Below are 20,601 nucleotides of genomic sequence, written 5' to 3' on the forward strand. Positions count from 1 at the left end.
GGTGTGATACGGGTAAGGATAAAGACATGTTTGGTGGTATGTGTAGGTTTAAGGGTTGGTTAAGAGGGGTCAACAGTGTACAGGGTTCAAATTGATAAGGGAACACATGGGAACAGTTCAAACTGTTTATATTTCATATATGTTTTTTCTTTAAAAAAATTATTTGTTTTCTCCTTTTGATGTTTGATTCAATATCCTGTTTAATATAAGTGTTGAGGCAATACAAACTTGTTTTGCACCCAAATTACAATTATTGCCATTATGCATATGTACTAAATGATTTAAAGACATTTGCAAATAATTAATAGTTTCAAGTCTGAAGTGTATAAGCATTTCATTAAATAATGAAGTTTATTAGTAGCTTAAACATTAACAAACACATTATCTCATATTTCTATCTGTGAATGTGAATATATATTAACTAATGATCTGTTAAGCATTATGTAACGTTTGTTAATGATTTGTTAATGAAAGTTATTATAAAGTGTTTCTGAGCTGTTTTAACTTAAAGCAACTTGCACTGGCATATCTTAAAATATGTCAGTGCATTGTTTTGTCTCCAGATGCACACCATAAAGGGTTTTTTTTCTTTTTTCTAAGGCATGTTTATAAAAGCTATGTAAATGTCCTAATTGAACCAAGGCCTAATCCTGGCTTAATCTAAACCCTGCTGTGAAACCAGGCCTGGGAGCTTCTAATCTCAATTATTCAAATTTCTGCATCATGTTCAGTTACCACATGTGGATGCATCATGTGAAAGTCAATGCCATGTCATGTGATATCAATGATGTCAAAGGCATTGACTTGCTGTTTTTAAATCTGAGTGCATGTGAAGAACATCCCACAGCTTTGGCAGTCTTTTGGAGCTTGACATGTGGGAACTATGAACTGTCTTTCTATATGTCTAAGGTTACTTTTTTTTTTTGTAATTGAAGTCTTTATTTATTTTTTTAAACATTTTTAACAAAATAAAACCAAAACACCCATAACAAAAAAACAAAAAAACAAAAAAAAACAAAAAAACCCAGCTTCCATACACATGATTAATTCACATTTACCTTTACATTTTGGGCCTGTTATCAATAACCACTACAGACATACACACATATAAAAATAAAAAAGGTACAATAAAATCAAATTATAGAGTGCCTATACATGTAACACCACAAAAATAATAGACTTAACAAAAGAGAAGCGCACTAAACAATAAAAAAAAATCCATCAATCTCAGTCAAAAACCCGTCCCCAAGATTTGTCAAAACCCTCCATATCATCATTAATCCTGGCCAAGAATTTTTCATATGACACAATTTTCAGCATATTTTCCTTCTACCTGTTAAACTCTGGAGGAGATGGATCCTTCCACACACTGAGAATCACTCGGGCAGCTGTAATCACCCCCGTCTAAGGTTACTTTTAAACATTTAGAGGAAAATGATGGAAGACGACCACCTTAAGAACAGTGTGCATTCATGTCAAAGCTGCAATATATTTGGAAATGAGACTAGAACGTACAATATATTGAGGCATCATCTAATATTTTATTAAGAGCAATAAATGGAAATATTTGCTAATTTAGTTGTTATAGCACAACATTGGAAATCATGAAAAGGGCCATATTGCACCACATGGGACAAGAAATCAGTGAGATACAAACATTCGCAGAAATGCACTAAAGTAGCTGAAAGTGTTTTGTGTCACACACATACACGCACAAAATAAACTTTTCAAGTCTGGAGAAATGTGCTATTATAACTTTGTGGACTGAATTCATAGCGGAACAAGTTTGTCGCGTCGCTGTCCGTGGTTCTGAAAAAAATATATACTAGCCTGTTGCACTTACATGTAATCATCAACATTCGTCGAATTAATTAATCATGTAAATTTAATTATTGTTGTATTTTTCTTTGTGGATTGTTTACTTGCTTTGGTTTCATCTCTACCATGCATTAAAATATTTTTTTACAGTTTTCTTTTAAGATGTCTATTTGAGTTATGTGCACATTATACTTTTGCGAATAATTTCATTTCAGACATCCCTCAGTCAGACAAAACTGTCGAATTGATTGTATTTAAGTGGTCCGCGGGAGCGATTCTAAAAATAGCCTGGCGAGAGTGTGCACCTATTACCGTACTACTGCCAGATAGGCTACTCCTAAAAATACAGAGATGCGAACGTAGCCTACTTGTGAAGGTGCGTGGTCGAGCAAAAACACGACACACCGATATGAAAAAAAGAAACGGGAATGTAATTTTCATACAAATGCATTTTTTTTTTGCCAATTTCACAAACGAGTAAGCGTTGAAGATAGTGGTATATACGCGGCCGCGGATCTGCATTTCCATTGACTCTTCTCTCTGAGAGCGACGGGAAAGAGAGAGAGAGAGAGATCAGTGGGCGAGAGACGGACTCCGCCTTTGCCATCGCCCAATACCGAGCCCCCGGTTCAGTGAAGGGGGAAATCACAGATCTGCTAGCTAATGCCGGAGTCCCTCTGTTTGCGTCGTCTCCGGGCGTAGAGATGATGGGCTTCCCGTAACTGGAGGTGGAGGGGAGAGGCGGGGGTGGGGGTAGCGAGAAAAGAGGAGGGGTGGGTTAAAAAAAAAAACACGAAGAGAAACAAAAGCACAGTTGTGGGTGCCTGAAACCATGCAAGATTTGCACTGTTCTCAAAGAACGCTGCTCTATCCGTGGACCATGTCGTGAGGTGTGGCTCCAGCGCTCGGGATACTGCCAATAGATAGCCTACGCCTGGGAGCAGGGCAAAAGATGTCCGCCTCGGTAGGGCCCCAAAGCGGCCCTCGCCCACCCACCGTGCCGGCTCCCATGCCTGATATGCCGGACTTGAGTCACCTCACGGAGGAGGAAAGGGAAGTCATCATGGCAGTGATGGTTCGGCAAAGGGAAGAAGAGGAGAAGGAACAAGCCATGCTAAAGTAAGTGCTGGACGATTTCCTTTGTGTGTCCATCCACAGACGTTTTTGACACTTTCAGTGTTCATTTGAAGCTTAGATTCGTGACCTTTCACTACCCGTCACACCCGTAAACGTGTGATTGTGATTCCCTAAAATTCTATGAAGTGATTTCGCAGCTTAAGAACGCGTTAGGTCTAAGTATCCTGGATAAAAGCGTCTGGTTGCAATGGCCTCTGTATATAGAAAGAGGGAGTTAATGCAACAGATGAACTTGGGATAGATTGGTTTTAACAGTCGTTGTAGTGTGTGAGTAGAAATTAGCTAGATTTGAGGTCAGGCGAGTTACAGGTGCACCATGGAGAGCAGTCGGAGAGATGGGGCGTGACAGAGAGCGAGGATGAATCATACTTCGCAACTGCGAGCCACCCCACTCCACCCGCTGCACCTCCGGGGGCAACACAAGGTGCTCTTCACCCTCAAGCGCTCGCCCAAACACTATTTTATATGGTAGGCTATAACACACAGCGAATGTTATCTTGGAGAAAGGCTACTGAATGAGGCTTGCGCGCTGGTCTGTGAAGAAAGCAAGCACGTCTAATGTGAAACACGTTAAACGACAGGAAGCTAAAACGTCTGTTTTGTGTATATTGACAATATATTCAAAGATATCCACTATCTGGACTAGAAATACAGCCTTTCGCAGCTTTACAACCGGGGTGTGGTTCGTGATTGGCTCGCGATTATTTCGCCTGGCTCAGTTGATGCATGTGAGGACGACTTGACTACAAACTATAAATGTAGGCTACATTTTCAAGATATAGATTAATGGAAGTGGCGACTGTAGCGACTATCGTGTGTTTCGAGATCTAAAATACAATTTCTTCTCATGTGACAATCATCTCCCTCTCCTCGGCATGAATGATTTGGAGAAGAAGCTGACGTAGAGCGTTAGTTATGGCTCTGACTGACTGAGTTGCGTTTCGCGTATTCCCTTTCAGTTACTCTTCAGACGGAAATGACGTGATAGAAAATCGAGGCGAGGTTATGTAATTTTTCCTATGACGACTAATCTGCAACGGAAATGGTAATCTATAGCTTTGACCATGCGATGATTGAGTCATAGGCGCCACTACATCACGACTCTCCAGCCACATCTGGAAATGTGTGGCAGTTGTGCCTGTGAAGTGAATGTGCTGAGAAGAGAAGCATATTTCAAAATCACCGTGTGTCTCATTATCTGTTTACTACTGCACAACAATGACCTCGTGTTTGTCCATACTGTATGTCACTCTCTGTAGTGTAGTAAAAGCAGACAGATGTAGAAAATATGGAGAGGCCTACAGATTTACCATAATCTTAATCTTACATGCTTAATGAATCATGTGTGCTTTTTGAAAATGGTTTTCCCTACACTTTTAAGTATTTTTCCATGATATAAGCAACTGCTCTATCAACAACCTACTATAGTCAGATTAAAAAATGTATTAAATATAAATAGAAGAAAGCTAAATGGAAAGTATGTACACTAAGGTGTGTTATGAAACAATGTCCCTGCCTTAGGCCTATTAAGGAGAAATATAAACAAATAGTCTGTTCATATAGGTGATAAGTCATAGTATGCATAGAATTCACTCTGCATTCGAATATGCCTACTTTTTTACTACTGTATATAATATGCAAAAAGCATGATGCCAAAAGAGTACATGTCCGAATACATATTCGAAAAACATTTGGCAAAAAGTACCTGGATGGCCTATACTGCTGAGATATGATACTGGAGTGTGCATTCGATTGACACTTTACCATGATGCCATGGGAGAGAAGTGGCAAATGCCAGTAAAGGGACACAACTGACAGGTCACATGACAAAGCCAACATGGCAGATGAACTTTTTAACATTTTTCAAATATAGTTCCTACTCAGACAGCATCGCTTATAGATGACATAGAGCACACGTATTTTCTCAATTAGGCTTAATTCTTACCACTTAAACACATTGTGCCCATTGATATTTAGAGAAATGTGGCTGTGGTAGCAAATAAGGGACCATTCTGTAGTCTTTGTGTTATTTTCCTTTTATTAAATTGGTTAGGTTGACTTGTATGTGCTAGATGAAAGTTAGTATCAGTGTTTTGGCTTATGTTTGTTGTAGTAGTCAGTAGCAGTAGGCCTATTTGATGAAATGCTTGTCTGAGATATTATATTGGTATATATTTTGATGGGTAACTGTATTTTATCTCAGTTTTAGCTGAGATCAGGCCAGCTGGGACAGATAAAGCCCTGTAATCAAGCTGTTCATACGGTTTCAGGCAGCCTTGAGAACAGGTCAGAGCTAATCATTGAGAAGTGTGTGTGAATGCAACACCTGGTCAGGTCACTGCATATGTGCCGTCACATACACGATCTCACACAGATGCTAATGTGCTCACATCACATTTGTATAATCATGCAAAGTTAAGAAAAAAAAACAAAAGCTTAATCACAAGTTTCAAGCACAACTTAAATGAACGTCACCAGTTGTTATATATGTGACCCTGGACCACAAAACCAGTCACATGGGTCAATTTTCTGAAATTGAGATTTATACATCATCTGAAAGTATATGGCAATATACAATTGACAATATTTTGCCGAGATACAACTACCGATATTTGAAAATCTGGAATCTGAGGGTGCAAAAAAATCTAAACATTGAGAAAATCGGCTTTAAAGTTGTCCATTTATGTTCACGATTGAGCTGCATTCACTCACAAAAATAAATGTTTTATATATTTACAGTAGGAAATATACTAAATATCTTCATGGAACATGATCTTTACTTAATAGCCTAATTATTTTTGGCATAAAATAATAAAATTGATCATTTTGAACCAGACAATGTATTGTTGGCTTTTGCCACAAATATACCTGTACGACTTGTGACTGTTTTTGTTATCCAGGATCACAAATATAGGATATATAATATTCTACAAATATCATGTCACTTTTACCTAGAAATACAATTCACTGCAGTTTCCAGTGAAAATGAACACTAGTGCAGAGGTGGACAGTAACAAAGTACATTTACTTGAGTTTAAGGTAGTCATATGCTAGCATGTCGGATGGAGCATCACTGACTGGCTTAACACATTGATGGCACAACAATGCAACAATAATAAAATGTGTTGACGTAAAAAAGGAAATTCACTTTTGATACTTAAGTACTTATTAAAGCAAGTACTCCTGTACTTTTACAGTAAGATTGTAAAAATCTGTTTTTAAAACTTTCACTTGTAAAGGCATAATATTTTACCAGTAGTATCTATACTTTCACTCAAGTAATGGAGTTGTGTACTTTGTACAAGTGTTTGACTGTTTCTTTGTACAGAAAAAAAAGGGGTTAGGATTATTCAAAGGCTAGGATCAAACTGGCTTTCAGTGGTGAGCTACTATAGCTGGGTTTCCTTCCAACGTGAAACAAATCTTTTCAAAGTTTGCAAAAGCAAAAAAAAAAAAAAAAAAAAAAAAAAAGCAAAACAAATGTGATTTAGGTGTGTTTCCATCAAGTTGTTCGAGTGTATGATGGTGGTATTGGTAACCTAGCAACCAACAGTAAATAAAACACCATCAGTGGAAACAGACAATTAGTCACATGGGTTTAATGTTCGCTACGTCAGAATTTATTCAGCAAATGTGTTTCCATCTTCCAATATTCACATTAACTTTTTTTCGCACAAGTCAAAAACCACCTCAAGCGAGCATAAACACTTTTTGCGAATTAAGGTATTTTTGTTCTTAAATTTGTCATTTGCATCACTTGTTTCTGATGTTCTCAGAACTTTTCTTAACGTTCTGGTGAGGTTCTTCTAGTAACATTAATACATTTTTGTTCAAAATGATCTGATCTTTAATGTATGCACAAATGATAGCACAAAAACTTTATTTATACATCATGTATACAGTTTTTTCTTCCTGAAATGTTTTAGTTTGACATGTTGTTGCTACTTGTTTCAGAATGTTTAGAACATACAAAAGGATCATTCCCATAATGTTTGCAAAATGGAATGTTCCCTTAACATCCGCATTAACATCCAAACTGGATGTTTTAAACATTCGGAGAACATTCAAAAATATTTTTTTCATAACTAATTGGGAATGCTAGCGAAACTTTCTTATTCCATTTTTTGTTAGCTGGGCCTTTGGAAAGGCAGCATGCCTGTCTGAGGATACAAAACCTGCATATTTCAAGATAATAATTTATTAGATCCCACATAAACAGTAGAAGGTAAGAGGATGTTTAATTCGCATCATTTTAGAAAAATGTCCTATAGCCCTCGTTGTTTCTTTTCCAATGTGACTACTAGTGAAAGAGTGGCAGCCATTTTTCCTTCTAGACTTATGAAATAGGTTCAGTTGTTGAGGACAGCCTCTTGCCAGACTGCAATCTCAAAACAGTAGCTTTGTTGCAGAACAAAAAGTCCTTATAAAAAGATAATGTGTCTTACCGAAATCCGTTTGTTGAAAAGATCAGTTTGTTGGATCATCTTTTCTTGTTCCTTTCTTTTTTTCTTAGCATATAAGGAAGGTTTCATGGTTTCTGGGAGGAAAAACGTAGGCATTAAATTATGAATTGAAGCTGAAAATAGCTCACACTTGGAAGTCATTGCTGAAATATTTAAAAATTTAGCTTGTCATGGGCTTCTCTAGATGTTCGCGGTCTATTTTTAACCTGTTTATTTTTTACCTTCCCTCATGAATTCTCACTTACATGTAATTGTATGAGAGCAAGAGTCGGCTTATAACATTATAAGTCTGTTTGCTTTGAGATGTGAAGAGGTTCATCTGCTCTTTTTTAACACTAAAACTGCTCTGATTAAGCACTGAATTGACTGGTTAGTAACTGCAACAACCGGTTAGTAGCCATTTCATGTTTGCACATAAGTGTTAAGGTCATTTGACCCTCCTTTGAGACACCTAGTTAGTGGATGATTGATCATGATTCAGTACTGTTATCGGCTGTAGTTCACGGTCTTGAAGGTGTCTTGTAATAGCTATCATGAAATTCTGGGAATATGCCTATAAAAACAGAGCATTCTCTTACATGATGTAAAAAGAGTAAAAGTGTCTGAGGAAAAAGGGAGAGGAAAGTTGCTTTTTTAGCACTCAACAACATGAAAGTTTAATGACCAAGCATTCTCCATGGGTTGCCCGGGAATTGTGTGTGTATGTGTGTGTCTGACCAGTCAGAGAAATGCCCAGTTTACCACAGTAATGCTCACCAATACAATCACAAATGGCATCACATCAGTGCATCAGTGAAGGTGCTGCAAATATAGGCCTATATATATACATGGCTATACCTACACATACAGTATATTTGAAGAATAGTTTTAAAACCACTCAACTCAGAAAAAAATATCAGAAAAGGAAACCGGACATCTTGTCAGTGAATATCGAAAAATAAAGGTAGAGAGTGAGTGAGAGAGAATACGAGAGTAGGCATAGAGTCCATTACAAAAGGCACTAAAGGCACTTTTAGCAGTCTATAAATACATAAAACTTTCCAACAGCAACAAACACAATCAACAAACAAGATAAAAGATGCTGCCGTTATATTAATTCCAGGCCTTTCATACATGCAATATAATTATTTCTCATTTGAGACGACTGGATATAGTTGACTTTTATCATGAAAAAAAAAGCGTCTTTGGATAAAAGCATCTGCTAAATGAATAAATGTAAATCATCATGAATTGCTGCCAACTGAGACAGTTTCAGAGGTAGTTAATGGATTTTCCTATTTTGTATCAAATTTATATTGTATTTATATTTGCCATTTTCCAAGTTGTTTACTATACAGGCATTATATTTTTCTGGAACTTGCACCCACATGTAATATTTAATAATATAGAATAACTTTATAATAATACTATAATATAAAAGTTTGAAAATTATAGCATATAGTTTATGCTGTTTGCCATAGGATTAATAGAACAGATGTGTTTTTGATAAAGTGCCAGATCATGGGAGTAAATGAGCAAGAGAAAAATGTGGGAGTAATTTTTCATCAGCTGTGCAAAGTACAAATTTTGTTACTGTACTTAAAGATGCATTTTTATGTTAAAATACATTCTTTTAACCCAGTTTATTGTTTATTGACGAATATTATTAGTATGTAATTTATGAGTTTATCTCCACCAAAAGTGTAAACGTTGAGCACCCCAGGCACCATCAAAACAGTGAGAGGGGTTACTCAGATCTGTCAGTCTCTTTCCAGCTCAACCAATACTTATTGTCACAAGTCATCTCCGTTTGTTTTGTGTTTGGAGAAGAGGATTCGCTACCTCCTTTGATTCTGCCTTCATCAGACCCGTTGGCCCCTCCCAGCCTCCCTCTCCCACCTCCTCTCCAAACTGTTACAATGGATTTAATGGGATCTGTCAGTCCCTGTGTTTCTCTTCAGTGTCCTCTCCAGTCCTCGGCCATTCTTGCAATCCAGTCATCGTTGTCTCCCATCAGCCCCTCAGTAGGAGCTAAAGAACAGAACAGTGGGCAGTTTAACTGCTCGAGACAAACAAGGGACTCATGAACAACATAAAAAAAGTCATGGATCATCCATATGATGAAACAATGTTAAGAATCAATGAAGCGTATGTAAACTATTAAACTGAGTGAACTATTATTTTCTCCTTTTAATAAGAATGAACTGATTAACTGTAGATTCTGCAAGGTTTATGTAAACTTCTGACTACAAGTTGTGGGAGTCAATTCTTACATATCCTCAATCGGTTACAGTGCGATTATATATAACATTTATTTTACTTTTGATACTTTGGTAGATTTAATATCAGTTACTTTTTTTCTCATGAGCTACTTTATCTTTTACTTGAGCCAGTTTCTGTAAATGTATACTTTTTATTTTATATTAATATTTACTTAAGTATGACTATTGGATACTTTATGCAACATTGTTTTCTGTAACCATTGGCCATGGTGACTTCAGCTTCTCCTTCATTATTACTACTTGTTTTTCTTCTATTGCTTCCTCTCTTTTCATGGATAAGAATAGATGTTAACTTATGAGCTGATTGAATGATCGATACTTGTCTTTCTTTCCACTCCTCTGTATCTAGTTTCAAATGGATGTATGGTGGGTGAAAATATAGATTTTACTTTTATGAATGAACTTCTCTGATATTTATACACAGTTATAGTGAATTTCACAACATGTAAAGTGCAAGTCTGCAGTGCATAATTTTAACCAGGCTATATTGGAAGAAACATTCTTTTTTTAGTTTGGTGTAACTACTGATCATTCTACAAATTGTATTTTCCATCTGTAAACTCACTGAAAGCGTAAATGGGTGGGAAGTCCTCTTGGGGTTGAGTCATGTTTGTGTGGCTATTTTTCTGTGTGTATGTGGGCTCTGAGTGCTGATCCAACTGGACACTTTCAATTAATTTGTGAAAAATAGAGGGAAAAAAAGAGACATCCAGGCGAGGCGGCAGCCGGGAATCAGCCAGCGAGATGGAAAATAGTCCTTTTTCTCTGCTCTCCTCCCTTTTCCACCCTGTCCTTCTATCTCTCTCTCTCTCTCTCTCTCTCTCTCTCTCTCTCTCTCTCTCTCTCTCTCTCTCTCTCTCTCCCTATCTTTTCATCCAACTGTCCATCCTTCATTGCTGTCTTGCTCACACCTCCCCTTCTGATGTAATCGACGGGTGATAATTACTAGCAGGCCATGTCTGAGAAAAAGAGAGAGAGAGAAATTCTGATGTCTGAGGGGCATTTTAAGGCTATGCATGGGTCTTGAAAACTAGAGCAATGAGGAGCTGTACGCAGTATACAGATACTAGAGGGGATTTTCCTTATTCAGACTTATACAATTTCCTCAGCCTTTGTCTTTTAATTCAACAATATCACACACACAAGTGATCATTTTCACACTAGGTAGTTTGACAATGGTTTTAATATTGCGTAAGTTATATTTTAGACACAATAATTAGTGCGTCATTTTTTGGTCCTCCAGCAAAAAATGGTTCCAAACAAAGTCAATCCATTGTGCATCTGAGACTTAACACATTATTTGCATTCCTGAATAAATCTGTGTTTTTGATGTCATTTTGGTGAATGATTTAGTGAGTATCTCAGAGAGCCACTTGTTTTGTTCTTGAATGAATTTGTGGCCGAATTCAGAAGAACATACTACTCTTACTTTTTTTTTTTTTTAACAGAAATAGTAAGAGTAGTATGCTTCTGTGTTAATTCAGTCAGTGTTTTTGAATGATGTGTTTCAGTGAATGATTCATTGACTCACTCTTAAAGACAGTCATTTGTTTTGTTCCTGAATGAGTCTGTGGAGTTAATGATTCAATTACTCACTCATAAAGAGTGGTGTAGCAATATAACCTGCAAAAAGTATCAGTGATAAATCCCCACCATTAATGCAGAGGGGTGAGTTAATCATACAACGATGTAACTCGCTGCTTAACTACCATATACAATGCATTGTTGAAGAAATCAACTAGCTAGTCACGACTGTTTCCCGAAACCGTACTGTCGCAAATTTGTCGCTCAACCACATCGGTTAATGATGTCACGCACATGGTGGAATAATAACTTCTTTTAATGAATCCGATTTCAATTTTTTGTTATAAATTACGGACATGGCATCTGAGGACTAATTCTCATTTTTCTCAGTTATTTTGCTTTATTTCCAGATTAAATCATAAGCTTGTTCTTACGTACTAGAGCATGTGCACATGTAAAACAGACAAGTGGAATGATACAAACAATGAAAGTTTCAGTTCTGTTGCTGGACTGTATTCTAGCACTCTTGTAATGCTGCGTAGCAATTTTATAATTGTTAATATTTTCTGATGAAATCGTTAAATCTGATCAGGTTGGGACATTTGCATTTCTGTGAATTCTGAACAGGAATTTGGGGTGTCCTTATGTTGTCTCTTACTTTCTTGGCAGAATGAGGTCATCCCATGTTATCCAGTCCCACAGGGAATTTTCTGACTAGTAGAAGGAAAGCTCAAAGTTCTCAGGTTTCCTGATATCTTAATATATATTTATATATAGTCTTTTTGAGTCTCTAAAACATCTCCTTTTATGGTATGCTCCTAGGATTTAGCACAGTTAAGTTACAAGTTTACAAAGTTACAAGTACCTCACAGTGAATCAGAGGCGTGGAGTTAAGCAACTATTTTAGGACTTGTTTTGCCTTTTGGGAAGGTGTAGAAAGACCAAAGTTCAACCATTAGAGCTAGCCTCAGTCTGTTCCAACAAAAATGTATTGATGTTTTTTCTACTGTGGTCCAATGACCAGCCAAGTACTGTATATTAGTGAATCAGTGGATCTAGATTTAGCTTCAGTATCAGAAACCTTTCTAACTTGTGGCACATCACAGAAACACAGAAAAATGTAATTGTACATTTCTATTAAGCTTTCTAATGGTTACAGTTGAGTTTCTTGTCCAGTGTGAGATCATGTTAAACAAAACTGCTCAACTAGAAGAGATTTCAGGATTAAAGTAGTAGTAGAGTAGTTAATCTAAAAAAATTGTATTATCATTATTTACTCACCAAACCTTTGATTTCCATCCTAACTCTCTTTGGAATGTTCTTGAGAGAAGTAGCAACGTCTGATTTGTGAACGAATCAGTATTCCGAGTCAGATCTTTTCAGTGGGTTGATGGATCCAGTTCACAAAACCGGTTTTAATGATTCTTTATGAACGGATCTAGTTCTCGATTTCAACTCACTGTCTCGATTATCTACTCTCAGTGATTAGCAAATCACTTTTTGTTTCTCACACAAAGCAATCTTAAACTTTCACCCCACACTTTCAACACAAATTTGACACATACACACACATTACCTTAAGCATCTTTAAAAGCATCCTTACGTTTTTTTGTCATTCAAATTTGTCTCAGTGGTGATTCTCATGATTGGTATTCTATCATTTTGTAACTGTATCACAGTCAAAGAAAATTTTTATGAAATGTTTTGATTTATTTATTTGAATAAGCATAAATTAAGGCAGTGCAAACAAAAAGGATATGACAGATTCAGTCCTCATTGACTTTTATTTTATGAAAATGACTGGCCAGCATATTCTTCAACATTTCACCTTATAGGCCTATTCTACTGAAGGAAGTCACACAGGTTTGAAACGACATGTATCACGGCGAGTAAATAATAACGGTTTTTGAAAGTTGTAGAGCTGGTTTATTTGTGTTCCCATGATCCCTGGAGACCTGGTCTCTTGCTATACCATGACAGTTGTTCCCAGTTGAGAGCACTGACCCGAAAGCAACGTCATCTCTCGACAGTTCTCTGAGGTTAGACTTTACCAGTCAATATCTAGCTCTTGTGAACTTAAAGAAGTTTATCCATTTGCCTAATAGTGCTTGTCTTACTTCCCTAAATAATGACTTCATGTTTATAATCTTCATTCTTCTGGAAAACCATACACATTTTTCATGCTTGTCTTGTCATCTTATTTAGAAGATTTGTTCGCCAACGTAATTCAATATGTGTATATAATGCACTTGAAATGTCCATAAATCTCCTTAAGCATATCCACACATAACCTTAAAGGAGAACTCCGGTCAATTTTAACATTGAGCTCATTTTTTTGTACATTTGGAGTGCTGTCAATACAGAGAACAACGACAAAAATCGGTGTTGCCTACACCGAGTTATTCTATTTTTAAAATTTGCACCCTGTTGACTTCAATGGGGCAAGTACTAAACCTGCTTTTAGCCTCTTAACATCCTTGATGTGTCATTACAAGTGCACAGAAAATGTGAGTGATTCCTTCTGAGTGAACACGAGTGAATCTGACTGCAGTAGATGTGAAAGATATGTATAAAAATGATGTTATTTAAGCCAGCGGAAATACCTTTGTTTACATCCTGTTTTTCGATTGAAGTCCAAAGTAGTCGATTACCGAGTTCACGCGCGTGATCATAGGTATTAAACCTATGCGTGTGAACTCTGCAATCGACTACTTTGGACTTCAACCGAAAAACAGGATGTAAACAAAGGTATTTGCGCTGGCTTAAATAACATCATTTTTATACATATCTTTCACATCTACTGCAGTCAGATTCACTCGTGTTCACTCAGAAGGAATCACTCACATTTTCTGTGCACTTGTAATGACACATCAAGGATGTTAAGAGGCTAAAAGCAGGTTTAGTACTTGCCCCATTGAAGTCAACAGGGTGCAAATTTTAAAAATAGAATAACTCGGTGTAGGCAACACCGATTTTTGTCGTTGTTCTCTGTATTGACAGCACTCCAAATGTACAAAAAAATTAGCTCAATGTTAAAATTGACCGGAGTTCTCCTTTAAAGAGGTCACTTTTCTTTTCTTTGATTCTCCTGCCAATGATTCATCCTTGTCGCCACGCCTTCGACTTCCCACGTAACGGTTTCATCCTGACTGTGTAATATAGCATCACAAGCCAAGACTCCCCAAAGTCACAACCTCCATCCAGATACCTGGGACTGCAGTCTGCTGTCTGATTCTAGAAGGGAAGCTGCAAATGTGGGCAAGCAAGAGAGAATGCTAGCATTTTCAGCCATGGAGACCAGAAGTTGTGGGAAGTGTGCATTTGTTAGTGAGTTTCAGTGGATTCTGGAGTCGCTATTTTGTGCAGGTTTGGGATTTTGAGAGGAAATTGCGCATCATGGCTGTTCGTCACAAACAGAGGTGATGCTTTGCACTTGCTTTTGCGTTTTTTATTTCTTGAAGAATATTTTTTACTGCAGTGTAAGCCTATGTACATTTTCAAATGACAAACGTTATTGAACGAAACAGTGAGCTCTTGGTCAGAAGGTGAAGATGAACTTTTCGGTTACCTGTCAGCCTATAGTGTTGGAGGCAACTTTTATAGAAAAATGCATGCAATGAATTGACAATTTACAATGAGCTGTGTCTTTTTTCAGGGGAATCATTTCAAATAGCTTAATGTCTTTACCGTGGTCATTAGATCTGCTAACCACTTGCTATAAGAGAACTGTTATGCTAATGTGCTGTTCCTTTGAGAAATGTTTCTGGAATGAAGCCCCATCTTTTTTAAGCAGACAGCAGCGCCTCATTGGCAATTCATTAACAGTTTAATTTCATTCCAGTGAAGGGAGAATACAAACAAATTGGAGTTAGGTTACAATTCAGATTGTAATTCTGGTTTTACAGACTGATACGCTCTCTATGACACATTTCGGATATAATATGATGTTGTACATGTGCTAAATACTGCCCATCACCCAGATAGCTCATGTACGTCGCCAAGATGTCTTTTCAATGTGTTAATTTTCATCTGGAAAATAACGCTTTTAGTTGAATCGTGCAGCTCTATTGTCTTATCTCTCTCTCAGCAAATGAGTAGCGCGAGGGCTTTTCAGTGCGTTCAGTCTCACGTCTCTTCCACGCGTCCACTTGGGATATTACGTCACTCGATAACGACACATTTCATCCTCTGTTGGAATGAAAGTGGCTAACTTCTGTCAACCTCATCTACAAGCAAGGAAAAAAATAGAGCAATTGAATTTGAATTAATATCGATTCAAAAAATAAAACAAAATAAAAATAAATCGTGATAGCTAGGTGAATTTATTTTTTCTCCCAGCCCTAATATGTATTTACCATTTATTCATATTTTGTAATAGATTTTTATATTTTCAGTTTCATTTTGATTTGAAGTTTTAGTAATTTTGTGCATTTGTCTTTTTTTTGTCTATAGCTTTAATTTATTTTTTATTTACTTTTAATAATTTTAGTGCCTCATCTTAAACTTATTTATTTCACTTAGCTGCCAAGGCAACATATCTAATTTTGGCTTAAGTTTTTCATATAATATTAAATTACCAATATATATATATATATATATATATATATATATTTTTTTTTACATTTCATTAGTTTTATTTGTAGTTAACAAATAGCAATGCTGGTTGTTTTTTTAACAATACATTAAAACTAACAAACACTCCTCTTTTCCCTCTCTCTCTTTCTCCCCATCGTATTTTCTGTATGTCAGGACACTGCACCAGCAGTTTGAGAGTTATAAGGAGCAGGTGAAGAAGATTGGAGCAGAAACGAAACGACAGCAGGCTGTCCATAAAGATGATGCACCTACCTGTGGCATCTGTCGTAAAACCAAGTTTGCAGATGGCTGTGGGCATCTGTGTTCCTACTGCCAGACCAAGTTCTGCGCCCGCTGCGGGGGAAGAGTGTCGTTGCGTTCGAATAATGTAAGGACCCTTTCATTGCTTGTTTTTCCTCATCCTCCATGTTGTCTTTCTCACTGTGGAGTCACTTCCATTGACTCATCATTTACCATTTGAATATTTAATTTGTTTCATAATGCTTGCTTTAGTCTTTTACTGTTTGTAACTACATATCAGTTGTTTGGTTGATTCCCTTCTGAGGAATTTACTGAATCTGTATAAATCATAGAACTTAGAGGGATTGGCAAGTCCAAATTCAGAATACAAACAGTTAATCTCAGTTTCTCCTATCCAATCAAGTCTATAGATTTAAACTGCGAAATCCAAACCACCCACAGCTCCTCTGAGCTTTATAAAGACTCCGTTCTTTGAGTGAAATCTTCATTGACTTTGCTAAGCACCAGCAGGGTAAGGTGGGACCGTTTCCAGCAGCACAACATGCGAGGGTCTATTTTAAGAGCTCATCCTTGCCTGCTGTCTCTAAAGACACCATCCCTCCTCTAGAGTGACTTACCTGAGATTGGACTCATCTCACTGGGCATGCTGAGGAACAATCTGCCTTAGTTCCGTCCTGCCCAGCTGGGTGAGGTCCCCTACTGTCCCTACCCAAAGTTTTCAATAAGGAATCGTAACAGTGGGACTCTGAAAGCAGTGTTCTGTGGATACTGATAATATGACAAAGTATTTTAAAGCAGCTCAACCTTATAATGCTGTTTATATTAGTGATGCACAGTATACTGCCACCATTTTAATAACTGGCCAGTATTGGCAATTTTAAGCTGAAATTGGATGTTTAGATTTAGATCATTGTCTAGCAATAAATTGTAGTGTTAGTTTGTCCAAAAATGAACATTCTTTCATCAATTTCAAGACGTTGGAGTTTTCCCCTCTTTTCCACCTCGCTTTTAAATCGCTTATGAATGCCTTTCAGCTTTAGCGAATTCGGTGGTGGCAATTGCTTGAATGGTCGGTTCACTATTCTTTTTAATGAAAAACAACAACAAAACTGTACAATGAGAAAATATTGCCAAATAGGCGCTTTTACATTTTGCTTTGAAACCAAATCTTCCGCCATCGTCTTGTCAGTCAGCTCGCCTCACTCTTCTTGTCAGTCAGCTGGCCTAACACTCGTCACGTGATAAAATAAATCTGACGCGTGCTGCTGATCTGTGCTGCGACTCTTGTTTGGCTCACACTGAATTGACGTGTTCAGTTTTTAATTGTAGTATCTGAACTAAATAATTTTTATTACTATAAAAAATCTAAACGGCAAAGGTGGGCAGTGCCGCTGTGGGCAAGTGTAATCGGTGTGTGACTGAACACTGTGTACACCACTAACACTGACTACACTGACTATCGCAGCAAGACTAGTGTGTGTAAAAAACAGAGTGGCGGAAAAAAAAGTAGTGTATGCGCAGGTGTATGATAGTTTTTTTAAGCATGTTTATTTATCCAGTAAAGGGTTTCTGGGTCTTGATCACTCAGTCAGACCCACTTTTATGCTAATCAGTCATATCCTCTTCTGAAAATTATTTTATTCCTTCTGATAATTCTAACAGTAAAGATCAGTTTGTTACAAATTCACCCAGCCAGCACCCATGATCAATCAACACCTTTGAAAGGCCAGGACTGCAATAGAGCACACCCTTCACATGCTGTTCTTGTGTTTCCCTGTTGGGGGCATTACAGGTAAAAAATCATGTAACCTCAATCATCCAAAGGATTTGCTGCAGACCTCCCAAATCAAACACAATTTGTGTAACAAATATGATGCACAGACACAGATTCAGTGAGGCCTCACAGTTATAGACAAGCATCCTGTGAGGTTGCTTGGACCCCTCATCTGTGTTTTGTGACATTCTCATTTTAGTATGAGTGGAAAACATGTCTAGAGGTGTCAGTGTTCTGTTCTCACATTTCATCTTTAGCATAGAGCCATACATGACCATTGTTGGACATGTCTGCCGTTATGTATAGAAAAACACATCTGATCACACAGATAACATTTCAAGTTCAATATGTCAATATGTCAATGGCAGTGTTACAGTTCAATATGTCAGTGTTACATGTATTACTATTACAAGCATTAAAACATTTTTGAATGCCCTTGACACTCTCAATGACTATTTTGACGCACAAGAGAAAACTGGATTGCTTCACTAACACTTTCCCACCTCCTTTCCCCTCCACCCACTCTTCCTTCTCTCCCTCCATTTCTTTTTCACACACTCTCTCTTTCCATTTCTCACCATTTATTTTCAATTTTAATTTCACACTTTTTCTTCCACCTCCAACCCCCCTCTACCTCTGTTTGCTTGTCTTTCACTCTCTGCTTCCTGGACTGCATGACTCAAGGAGGACAAAGTGGTTAGAGTTTTTCTTTTCTTTTTGTTGTGTGCTCTACTAATGTGATTTGAGGGAAGTGTTACGTCTGAATGTGCACAATCACTGGACTGAATGGACTAATGCCATTTCTGTTGCTAATATAAGTAGTTGTGTATGTATGTATGTGTGAGTGTGTGGTTTGAATCTTTTCCCTCTTCAGTGAAAAAGTGAGTTCATACAAAAAAAATCGCACAAAATTTACGGTAAAAAAAGGAAGCTGTGGTTGCCAGAAATTCACTTTAAGAGATACTGTGACAATGCTTCAGGTGTTATGCTCTGGCATTTATGTGCTCAACTTATAAGCATATATTTCATTTATTTATATAATGTAAATATAACCAGTTGAACTACCAAAATCTGCTTTTAACTTACTGAGAAGCACCATAATAATTCAGGTGGCATAATAGAAAGCCACGATAAATCATTGTAAGTGGCATGTCCATAAAACTTGGCCAATACTCATATATAGATGGTTCACAGGGTCATACTCACAAAGACAAAAGACCATCAGGGTAACTCAAATAACACTAAAATAATGCAGTAATGCAATAAAAGGTAACACATTAGGAAACAACCTAAGAAACTTAAATAAACAAACCTTTTTAAATAAATGTAATCATATGTCATGAATGTACATCTGGGAATGTCTTTTAACTGTATTTCACTGTAAATTGCACAAGAATTCATAGTTTTTAGTTGCAAAAAAGAGCAGTGAATTTTACTGGCATTGTCACCTAATTGAACCTCTGTTGTTGATTTATGTTGCAAAAAAATTCTGTTGATTCTTTTTCTGCTATATTGAGCACAAACAAAATTTGACTAATGTTGCGCCCATTATTTGTCTTCTGTTCATGCAAAGTGTCTCATAGGGAAAGACAGGGTAAGACATTCTGAGTATTGTAGATTCTGCATGGGCCACCAATTATTTCCTCATGAGAGCCAGCTAATAGGATACTAGCATGTGTTGGCTGAACCCCATCCCCCTTCCTTCCTTGTTGCTACCGCCAGGGATGCCGAAGTAGTTGCCACAGCAAGGGGGTTAGGGGAATAGGGTATTTGGATTGGTCGGAATATTGATGTCTCACAACTGGTTGCTCTTTAGTCAAATGGGTTTAACTTAAACACTACATAAGCTGTGCTCTACATGATTCTCAGTAGAGACATGATTCCAAACATGGAATGGACTCCCTTTCACTTAAAGTGCTACCAGTGATGAGAGAATGCTTATCTGTGCATGTTCACTGCACCTGCTTGTGCCCTGGGACTGCAATAGGCATGCCACGGGGTGAAAGTTCAAGGTCAAAATTCAGGGTTTTACCACTGCCGATATGGTAATGTCATATTCGCAACTCACTTTGTTAGTATTTATGAAAGCACTCAGAGAGAAATACTTACCCTGCACTCCAGTGGGCACTTGTGACTTGTGTGTTTTTGTGCTATTATGTGTGTAATGTGTTGTCTGTCAGGTGTCTTTGTTTATTACTGTGTTTGTGCTTGTCGTAACTTTGTGAATGACTAGTATTGGTGTTGAATTTATGCTGCTGAAATAAAAATATCCTTCCTTTCTTGTTTTTGTTTTTTTAGCATATAATACTGAACATCATGTGCTTAGTTCTAATTAATCATGTTGTTAAAGAGCTCAACTTTAAGCTGTATACTGTGGATGTCTCCAACAGCGTTGGCACTTATCTCAAAGCATACCTTGTTTTTTCACATACATTTAAAAGTATTTTAAAAGTACTTTGAAAGTATTCTTCATTTGACATCGTGCCTGATCCCAGGCGGCTGACACATTTGAAAGTTTTATCTTTGTCCAGTGTCTGTGCTACTTCTCTCCAGAAGTTAGGGCTGAACAATTATTCAAATTAAAACTTAAATTGCATAATCAAATCGCAAAGACTGTGATTTAATTGAACAAACATACAGTATGCTACATGTTTCAGAGTGAAGTGTGGCACTGTGTTCATTTTCACATGAGAAGCTCATGATCCGGTGTTTTCAGTGTCTAAGAGAAGTTCTGTTCACAGTAAATGTTGCTCAACACAATCTCTTCACTGCTTATGCTCTGAGTTTG

At 37.2% G+C, this 20,601-nt stretch overlaps 1 protein-coding gene across 24 annotated transcripts in view; it reads left to right on the plus strand.

Moving 5' to 3' along the window:
* Nucleotides 1–2,149: 2,149 nt before the first annotated feature.
* The window catches only part of rims1b (regulating synaptic membrane exocytosis 1b), an 81,515-nt gene continuing 63,063 nt past the window's right edge, over nucleotides 2,150–20,601 (plus strand). For 8 of the 24 annotated variants that reach the window (XM_079849376.1, XM_079849398.1, XM_079849377.1 and 5 more), the window contains exons 1-3: nucleotides 2,157–2,937; nucleotides 15,953–16,166; nucleotides 19,387–19,407. In XM_079849376.1, coding sequence (XP_079705502.1) covers nucleotides 2,771–2,937; nucleotides 15,953–16,166; nucleotides 19,387–19,407 — 402 coding nt within the window. In that variant the 5' untranslated portion in view covers nucleotides 2,157–2,770. Of the gene's footprint in view, nucleotides 2,938–14,433; nucleotides 14,623–15,952; nucleotides 16,167–18,497; nucleotides 18,510–19,386; nucleotides 19,408–20,601 lie in introns of those variants that run through there. The other 16 variants (XM_079849383.1, XM_079849378.1, XM_079849379.1 and 13 more) reach the window with 10 other exon arrangements.

Source organism: Squalius cephalus (genome assembly GCF_949319135.1).
Source record: "Squalius cephalus genome assembly, chromosome: 2".
Taxonomy (NCBI): Eukaryota; Metazoa; Chordata; class Actinopteri; order Cypriniformes; family Leuciscidae; genus Squalius; species Squalius cephalus.